This window comes from Limulus polyphemus, unplaced genomic scaffold, assembly GCF_000517525.1.
Source record: "Limulus polyphemus unplaced genomic scaffold, Limulus_polyphemus-2.1.2 Scaffold714, whole genome shotgun sequence".
NCBI classification, from domain to species: domain Eukaryota; kingdom Metazoa; phylum Arthropoda; class Merostomata; order Xiphosura; family Limulidae; genus Limulus; species Limulus polyphemus.
Window position 1 is genome coordinate 105,372 of NW_013666324.1, and position 10,796 is coordinate 116,167.

The 10,796-nt window shown below is 35.8% G+C and overlaps 1 protein-coding gene across 1 annotated transcript in view; it reads left to right on the top strand.

The window, feature by feature from the left end:
• Window positions 1–10,796, top strand: part of LOC106460122 (potassium/sodium hyperpolarization-activated cyclic nucleotide-gated channel 2-like) — a 79,674-nt gene that overhangs the window by 33,517 nt on the left and 35,361 nt on the right. Inside the window, exon 2 of the mRNA XM_022386767.1 lies at window positions 1,153–1,689. Within this exon, the coding sequence (XP_022242475.1) occupies window positions 1,153–1,689 (537 nt within the window). The remainder of the gene's footprint in view (window positions 1–1,152; window positions 1,690–10,796) is intronic.

Below are 10,796 nucleotides of genomic sequence, written 5' to 3' on the forward strand. Positions count from 1 at the left end.
AGTAAAGTCACAGAAAACGAACTACTACAATGGTGGAGTAACTAAACCAAACAATTTAGTGGAAATAATTTGTGCTAGTAAAGTCACAGAAAACGAACTACTACAATGGTGGAGTAACTAAACCAAACAATTTAATGGAAATAATTTGTGCTAGTAAAGTCACAGAAAACGAACTACTACAATGGTGGAGTAACTAAACCAAACAATTTAATGGAAATAATTTGTGCTAGTAAAGTCACAGAAAACAAACTACTGGACATTTTTAAATCTCATTTTAGACGATTGTTTATACGTTTTTTTTTATGTTTTTTTTTTTCAGTTTTCAAGTAAAAACGTGCTCCCAATCCCAAGATCCTCCAGAGCCTGTTTATTCCTTGTTAAGATAATACCAGTATGAAAATTTGAAACGTTTAAACTTACTTACTTTGAAAGATTTTTTTACGTACCCAAACCAGTTATCGTACAAGTCTTTGAGTACAACCCTGAGATATCTGAAAACTTCTTTGACAAGATATCCAAAATCGGAATTTAGATTATTATTCCGAACAGCACCTCGTACGTTAATACGAATTTTCAAGTTCATTGGTTCGGTCAAACCTGAGATCCCCCCCCTTCAAAAATGTACCTCCACTTACCATTTGTGGGTCCCCTTCACTATTGTATATTCTGTGGGGACCAAGCCATTCAGTCGTTGGGGCGTTATAATGTGACAGTCAATCCCACTATTCGTTGATAAAAGAGTAGCCCAAGAGTTGGCGGTGGGTGGTGATAACTAGCTGTCTTCCCTCTAGTCTTGCACTGCTAAATTAGGGACGGCTAGCGCAGATAGCCCTCGTGTAGCTTTGCGCGAAATTCAAAACAAACATCAAACAAACAAACATCCAACCACTGTAATTGAAAAAGGCTTAGCATCCTTGCAAAACAGTAGACCATACTTTCAAAGGTGCTAACGTGAAACTGACAGCAGGAGTCGCTGTTGGTATCAGTACGATTATAAAACGATTGTTTTATTAATTTATGCCATTTGTCGTAGTAAATTTCAAAGCAGATTGTACTGATTAATTTATTATCGATAGTTAGTCGTTTGTATAATGATTGCTTCATCTGACCTCTTCCACGTAATGGAATATATGCCTTTACTGATCCTTGCAGGGGCTCGGAGGTAACTGGTATGGATTCAAACGTCGGCCTCAAAAGCCGAAGAGGTGAAAGGTTTCCAAGTCTACGATTGGCAAATGGCCGCGTCGTCCACCGGACACCTTCGGAGGAAGATATCCGTTCTCCTCGCGGCGGTCTCCAGAAGGAGGACTCGATCAAAATGAGTGTGGAGAACACGAACACGTGCACGGACTCCCTCATAACTGCAGCTGATGAAGAAGCTTTAGTTAATGACTACATTACTTCAGACATGAACTATAAAGATGGCTGTCCTATCCCTGCTGTTGTTTCACGAGAAGGGACCGGAGAAAAGGACGACATTAGTCTTTATGGGACCCCCAAAGAAGAGGTGGGGCCAGCGCTGAGTGATGTCAAGTCATCTTTCATGCGGGTCCAACTCGAGTCTTTATTCCAACCGTCTGACAACAAGTTAGCTATGAAACTGTTTGGCAGCAAGAAGGCTCTAATGAAAGAACGGATACGCCAAAAAGCTGCGGGACACTGGGTTATCCATCCCTGCTCCCAGTTTAGGTAAGTCTGTGTAATGTTTAATCAGGTATGGAAATGTTCCAAATAAACGAAATACGTCTTGAATGTTTTTTTGTCCTTTTTCAAGGAAAAATTAAGTTTGTATTTTTCTTTATTGTAGTTATTTCCAGTTCCCAAGCAAAGGACACCGTTTTTATTTTATTACATCTTGTTCCAAGTAAAGTAGGTGTTTCCTGTTTTAGTTACATCTTGTTCCAAGTAAAGTAGGTATTTCTTTATTATAGTAACATCTTGTTCCAAGTAAAGTAGGCGTTTCCTGTTTTAGTTACATCTTGTTCCAAGTAAAGTAGGTATTTCTTTATTATAGTAACATCTTGTTCCAAGTAAAGTAGGTGTTTCTTGTTTGTAGTCACATCTTGTTCCAAGTAAAGTGGGTGTTTCTTGTTTGTAGTTACATCTTGTTCCAAGTAAAGTGGGTGTTTCTTGTTTGTAGTTACATCTTGTTCCAAGTAAAGTGGGTGTTTCTTGATTGTAGTTACATCTTGTTCCAAGTAAAGTAGGTATTTCTTTATTATAGTAACATCTTGTTTCAAGTAAAGTAGGTGTTTCCTCTTTTAGTTACATCTTGTTCCAAGTAAAGTAGGTTTTTCCTGTTTTAGTTACATCTTGTTTCAAGTAAAGTGGGTGTTTCTTGATTGTAGTTACATCTTGTTCCAAGTAAAGTGGGTGTTTCTTGATTGTAGTTACATCTTGTTCCAAGTAAAGTGGGTGTTTCTTGTTTGTAGTTGAGATATTTCCGTATGGAAAGTTTCATTTCCGCTCATAATCGATTACAAAACAGAGGATCAAAAAAGTTTGATCGTTGTTGGCTTTCCCGCACTACTCAGTAGAGCGATATGCCCAACGATGAACAGCATACAAAAAACAACCTTCGTTTCGACACAGTGTTTGATTCCTTTTAGCAAAGAGTTGTGTCCATATAATTTCACCTTTCAGAAATGAACAAATTTCGTCAGAACTTTAACCCTTGTTAAATGTATCACGTGTGAACACGCACTTATCATATTGTAGTTTCCCTCAGCTAATCTAAAACTCAACCGTCAAACAACTTGGTGTATTAAGTGTTGAAATTCTTCTTAAAGAAGTACAGGTACCTGACCTCATAGTGTACGGACTACCAAGTTTTCTCCTCATTCGCTGTATTCAAATTAAAATATCGAAATATATTTAATGATAATAATAACGGAACTTCGTATGATCATCCGAAAGTGGTGCTCTGTTTAGAATTCCATAAAAAGAAGAAAAAAAAGGCACTAAATTCATTTGAGTACCGGCAAAATTTCACCAGTGGGTGTAGTAATTGATGATTATATAGCCCTGACAGATGAGATGCAAACTTATTATTCCATCATAAAGCTTTTCAATATTTCATTCGTTGACTACCTGCAATAAGCTGGTTGGCCAATGTGTTAAAAACAGCTGTTAAAAGTTACATGTCCTTTTAAATATCTTCTTATAAACTTTCTCTAATCAGCTTCGGTGTTTCTTTAGATTGGTGAAAACTGGCCAATCAGAGCTAAGAAATTATTTAGATTGGTGAAGACTGGCCAATCAGAGCTAAGAAATTATTTAGATTGGTGAAGACTGGCCAATCAGAGCTAAGGAATTCCACGAATTCTTTTTTCTTTACAACAACAACAACATATTTTATTAATACAATATGATACATTCAAATAACATCCCGCGAAGCTTAAAGTCTATTCACAGGAATGTGCTATTTATAATTGGATCAAATTAAAATTGATCACACATTACTCATAAAATACAATAATATCGTAATATAACATATATATACTGAGTTTGTTTGTTTTTTTATTGTACATATGTTAGTTCATAACTGGATCATTATGTTATTAACCAGTTTTTTTTATCAAATTTTTAACATTAGCATATGTTTTAATATCCATTAAATTTCTTGAAATTGTAGTAAATAAACTTGGTACTTGATAACTTATTTTTTCTTTGCTGTCTGAACTCTAAAGAAGAACATCAAAAAAAATTTATTTCGATTTTCGCTGATATTTTGAAGGAAAATTAAATCTGATGTTTTAGATAGGTAGGTCATGTTACAGCTTTAAAAGTCTGAGGCCAAAGGAAGGGTGTATTTTTAGATAAAACAATAATATGTTTTTATATGGAATCAATCTATCAAACTTTTGGGTGATGTTTTCAAAATCAGACCTAACACACATCATCTTCATGGCAACTCGGTGACGTTGCTAGGCTGGCAAATTTCATCCAAGGCCCAAAAATGTTTACGGTTGATCGATACATCTTGATACTAAACTCATGAGCAGAACCAGGTAGCGATATTATTGAACTACTGTATCCAAAGTTAGGGCCCTCTAGTAGTGGTGCCAGCCAAACGATAACGCAACTCTGCGACTTTAACTCGTTAAACATCAGTCACGCACAATCAATGAAATCGTGACAGGCACACGCACAAACGTTTGGATTATTTCACAAACTAAGAGCTGACCACGAACGACTGTGTTACCAGTTTACCGCAACTCATGGTTTATATAACCACTCGCCAAACAAATAAACTAATATTAATAAAGTGAAAATTGTTGCCGGAGGTCGGTGGTTCGAAAATGGGAAAGGCGCCATGCTACCTGAACTGCGCACTGACTAACGTGCTGCAAAGGGACTCCGCAGTTGGACGGTGGAGAACTCGTGCTTTGATTGACCCTAGAAAGGTTCTATTTTTGCCATTCGCGTTGCAATAGTGGAATTAAAGGGCCTTAATCTTCGCGGTTATTTTCTACAGGAAATAATAAAACACGTTTTTAGGCTTCACTGATGAATCACACATACATATAAGTTAGTTACACAATGAAACACGTTCTTAGGCTTCAGTGACGAATTACACACACATATAAGTTAGTTACACAATAAAACACGCCCTTAGGCTTCAGTGATGAATTACACACACATATAAGTTAGTTACACAATAAAACACGTTCTTAGGCTTCAGTGATGAATTACACACACATATAAGTTAGTTACACAATAAAACACGTAAAACACGTTCTTAGGCTTCAGTGATGAATTACACAAACATATAAGTTAGTTACAGAATAAAACACGTTCTTAGGCTTCAGTGATGAATTACACAAACATATAACTTAGTTACACAATAAAACACGTTCTTAGGCTTCACTGGTGAATTACACAAACATATAAGTTAGTTACACAATAAAACACGTTCTTAGGCTTCAGTGATGAATTACACAAACATATAAGTTAGTTACACAATAACACACGTCCTTAGGCTTCAGTGATGAATTACACAAATATATAGGTTAGTTACACAATAACACACGTCCTTCAGCTTCTATAAGTTAATTTCACATATACGTTCGGCTGATTACTTAGAACCAGCAATTTACATGTCTGACTTTCTTCATTTTACAGAGGTGGTTGAAAATTTCAGGCTTATTGGTGTTACCAGTATTATAAAATAAAGAGTTACACCGTTTCGGAACTTTTGGCTGTTATATAGCTTTTGGAGCTTAATTTCAAACTGCTTCAGTGCGTAGGATTAAAAAGTAGTTCCGTAAACAGTTTATTGACTTGGTGTTTATTAGATCCAATTTCTAGAAAGCTGAGAAATGTCTAATTTAGAAAAAAAAAGACCATTATTCTTCACCGTTCCCTGGAATTTCTTTGTAGTCTCTCCCATGCATATTTAACATTGGTAGTCGCTGAAAATTCGAATTAATGGCTATTTTTGTTGGAATATACTTTACACACAGCAAGCAAAAACTTCATTTTAACACGTCTATACAACTGTGTCTATAATGGTACATTTGTACTTATTACATGTCTTGCTGGTTGGCGTTTCTCTTTCCTTCGATATCTCTTCCCATACGTATAATTTTGCCCCCCCCCAGTGGCACAGCGGTATGTCTGCGGTCTTACAACTCTAGAATCCGGGTTTCGATACCCGTGGTGGGCAGAGCACAGATAGCCCGTTGTGCAGCTTTGTGCTTAATTACAAACAAACGTATAATTTTACTCCCGATCTAAGTACGGTTAATCGCCCCCAGTGGTACAGCGGTATGTCTGCGGACTTACAACGCTAGAATCCGGGTTTCGATACCCGTGGTGGGCAGAGCACAGATATCCCATTGTGTAGCTTTGTGCTTAATTACAAACAAACAAACTCTAAACCTGTATTTGGATTATATTTTTTAAGTTTCTTTGTCTAAAGTTTCAGAGGCTTTGATACATTATTAAAATGTCAGAAGTGGAAATTTTAGGACTCTATGCTCGTTCTTAATTAAATTTATATTTTTATTTAATTTCACTGTTTGCATATTTCTTATCATTTTTAATATACCGCTTATTATTTTTTTTATTGGGAATTAATTGCACTCAATAAAAACAATATTCCAGTCTCTTGCTGCCCCCCTGGAAACTATTTCCACCAGCATCGATCGTGATCAGTTTTTCTATGATCGATGGACGATTAAATCACTTTTAAAACTCGTTTTTGTAGCCTCCATCATACATGGGCATTCAAGCTGTATCAGAGGACTTGTAAACTATGTGACTGAACAGATTGTGATTCACCCCACCCCCTCTTATACCATTGAACCACCGGGGGATATTTCTGTGTTGAAAAGAAACAATAAAACATCTGCACGTTCATTTTTGTAATGTTATTAATCATGTATTTCGGGGGAGTGCCATCTATTGGTGTATTTTGTAATTACAGTGAAATCTCTGTCACGTAAAAATACTTTTGGAAAACGAAATTATCTATAGCACGTTCCTTGCACCAAAGGACTATTAGTGTAGTGTTTCGATCTACGTAACACAGTCCTGATCTTCCACGAGCTACCAGCAGGAAATAAACAACGTTTCGTATGCCGTCGCTTACTAGGGCGACTTATATCGTCGTCATCGCGTTCTCGGTCGTTAACTGCGTGACATAGAAATTGGAATTTTCAACTTTAGGGGCACCTTTCTAGTATTCTTCGTCTAATGAACTAAATAACTGGATTGATATTCACTTATATAACTTACCCACAACTGAAAGTGCGGAGTGGTTCAGCTGGGTCTTGTCTCGAACTACGGACCTTACGATCCGCATCCTAGAACGCTAACTATTAGGCCACTTCCAACCCTACATGAAATGTAAAATTCTTCCCCGCATCAATGTATAAAATGTCAATCAACTTCAGACCCTAGGCCAATCTTTCACCCGTTGTATGAATTCCCCTCCCACTCCAGTTCTTACTAAACACATTCGATATTTCTTTTTTATATATATATATTGTAAGTTTTCGTTAGTTTGTGTGGACAAAATATGATTTGACGTCGTGATCCTCGCATTTTTCGATACTTCTGTCTGATGTAATGTCTCTTATTTTTTGGACCTAAAAGCTAAAGTTTCTTTTGTTTCTAATGGCCCATTCTCAGTCTGAGGACTAATAAAAATAAATACCAGGTTTTAATACCCGCGAGGTTAGCCCATTTTGTAGTTTTGTGCTTAACAACAAATAAACAAACATAATTTTTTTTGTTTCCCGTGTAATAAGTAAGATCCTGTTGTTGCTATTCGTTTTGGTGGAAGTCTTTTTCCTTATTGTCAATAGTTTCGATTTGAAATTTTCTAAAATTAGAATGAAGTGCACAGCACGCGAATTTCTTGGAAATTGGTCTTTCAAAAATTAATAACAATAACAGTGTTTCTCAGTGTGTAAAATAGTGATCCAGATTGAGTTGAACGTTCGGTATATCAACATAACCGTACAACTTACATTCAAAACAAATACGTAGTTTATATGATTTTTAGGCACAGGTTCGTGTCTTCATTTATTAAGGACAGGAATTCCACTTTATTACAGTATCTTTTGAATGCTAGAAACTCTTAAAAATTATGATTTTAAACATATAATTGAGTTTCAATAAAGTAAACATGAAGAGGAGACTGGGTTTTTATCTGTTCTGTGTCCACTGCATGTATCGAACCTCTATTTTAACACATGATATCTTAAAGAGAAATATTACATAGCATTACTCGTCTTTTTTATGTGTATTCACACACACACACATATATATATATATATATATATATATCTGTATCTGTGTGTCTGTCTGTTTTCTGTATCTATATCTTATATTTCAGTCCAAATGGGTGTGAAATAGACAACTTACTCTCCTCGTGATATTTATTTTACGTCATGATTACGTAACTATTGCATCATATTGTTTTACCAAACATCAGAACCAATAGGAAAAGAGACGCTAAAAAAATGGTGTATTTCTCGCACATATATGTTATAAACCCTGGTGCGCTCGGTCTGTGTATTGTTTGGTAAAGAGTGACGTCACAGATCAGATAAGGGGATAATCTATCTTTGTTTTCCACCGCTTCCTTTCGACGGCAGCACTTGTTCTGACCTGGAAAGACTGCGTAGTCCAAATAACAATCTTAATTAAACTTCTGGTGTCGCATATTGTTTTAAAGTAAATGAAACAAATCCACTAAGAAAGAAAGAAAGGCTGATTTAAATATATTAACTTATTCATTTCACGGGTGGTTCTTTCAGCCTTTAATTTAAAGCGTGGCACCTAAACAATATACTGTTAACGCGAAAAGCTAGTCACACAAAATACCGAGAAGAGAAATTCTCAGGTATTTTAATTATTTGAAAGATTTCAAGTATAATTTATCAGGTATTTTAATTACCTGAAAGCTTTAAAGCATAAATTCTCAGATATTTTAATTACTTGAAAGCTTTAAAATCTGTACCAAGTCCTTTATGATTTTAATGTTCGATTCTGGGTTTTATTTGGATAGTTTTTAATACTTTTAACTACTTAACCATTTTACTTTTTTTTTCTTTTGAAATATGCTGGAAACTTTTCTATAGGTTTATGGTACTACCAACTTGTCTTTAGACGCTATTTTCATATTCCTCAGTTTTCGGGAGTATATTATAGATAAGAACAAAGCTCCCTTTATCGTGAATTAGCATATTCTATTTTTTATATATTTTATAATGTTTGTCGATTGGTATTGTCCCCTGGTGGAACAGTGATACGGACTTCCGGTGCTAAAACCTGGAGTTCGATTTCCGGCAGTGGACACAGCAAATAGCTCAATTTCGCTTTGCACTGTCCCCCGGTGGGACAGCAGTAAGTCTACGAATTTACAACCCTACAATCAGGGGTTCGATTCCCATCGGTGAACACAGCAGATAGCCCGATGTGGCTTTGCTATAAAAAAAAAACCACAAACAAACACAAACTCGATTTGCACTAAAGCAAACAAACAAATCGACAACCATTTGTTAAGCTTTGACCTATTTTGCTACTATCTGATTAATAAACTCGCTTACAAGGATTTACAGTTAAATCATTACTTTTTACTTACGCCTCAGTGGCTCAGTGATAAGTCAGTGGGGCTAAAAATTAGGCTTCGGTACCCGCTGTGGAAAGAGCACGGGTATTTTATTGTGTGTTGCTTAGTGATTTACAACAAACACACTTTTAACTCGCCGGTTGTTTTTTTTTTTTACCTTTTCCAGTATCCTGTAAACACCTTAGAATAGTTGTTGTTTGTTTCAGAGCAAAATCAAATTGGGCTCTCTGCTGTGTCCACCGCGGAGAATCGAACCCCGGTTTTTAGCGTTGTAGGTGCGTAAACTTACCGCTGTCCCACCGGAGGACCATTAGGCCATTTTCCTGCTTCTTTTAAGAAAATGTATAGTCCAGCTCAGAGGTCTTAACAATATATCGGACACCATGGCTTCACAACTCTAAAAATTACAATATATCGGACACCATGAATTCACAGCTTCAAGAATTACAATATATCGGACACCATGGCTTCACAGCTTCAAATATTATAATATATCGGACACCATGGATTCACAACTCTAAAAATTACAATACATCGAACACCATGAATTCACAGCTTCAAAAATTACAATATATCGGACACCATGAATTCACAGCTTCAAAAATTACAATATATCGGACACCATGAATTCACAGCTTCAAAAATTACAATATATCGGATACCATGGCTTCACATCTTCAAGAATTACAATATATCGGACACCATGGCTTCACAGCTTCAAAAACTACAATATATCGGACACCATGGCTTCACAACTTCAAAAATTACAATATATCGGACACCATCAATTCACAGCTCCAAAAATTAAAATATATCAGACACCATGGCTTCACAACTTCAAAAATTACAATATATTGGACACCGTATATTCACAGCTTCTTTTATCATTTTTTTGATAGAAGAAATTACTGTTAACGATTCTTGTCACCAAAATGATACGATGATCGATAACTTGTATTACAGCGACGCCTGTTGTTTAGTAACTTATTTAATTTAGTTCTTTACAAAAGGAGTTTGTTAATAATTAAATACTTATTCTGAAGATTCTGTGGTAAAGGCTCCGTAATTATATTATTCTTTAAGTTTAATTAAGTAAAGAAAACTCTACAATTAAAAATGATATAGATAACACTGCTAAGCCTAGTTTTGCAAATAATCATTAACATATTAATATTTTACATTTGAACGACCACAAAACGAGATAAAAATAGGAAAACATAACTTCCTTTCAGTTCCATTTTGAACTGTTTATAATATTTATAACCGTTAAGTGAGTCAAGTACCTCTTTTACAAACATGTAGATTGTTTATTTCAAAATAAAATAGAATATACAAAATATACATGGTATTTGAATGCAGCCAATTCGTCACCAAAATATTGAATTTGTAAAATTAAAACATAAGTCAAACTATAGTAATATTTCAAAACCTAACAACTTTTTTTCCAATAAGTTTCAACGGGTATGGTTGAAATGAATTTTTTACCATTACGTAAGGGGCCCCGGCATGGCCAGGTGGTTAGGACGCTCGACTCGAAATCTGCGGGTTGCGGGTTCGAATCTCCATCACACCAAACATGCTCGCCCTTTCGGCCGTGGGGGCGTTATAACGTGACGGTCAATCTCACTATTCGTTGGTAAAAGAGTAGCCCAAGAGTTGGCGGTGGGTGGTGATGACTAGCTGCTTCCCTCTAGTCTTACACTGCTAAATT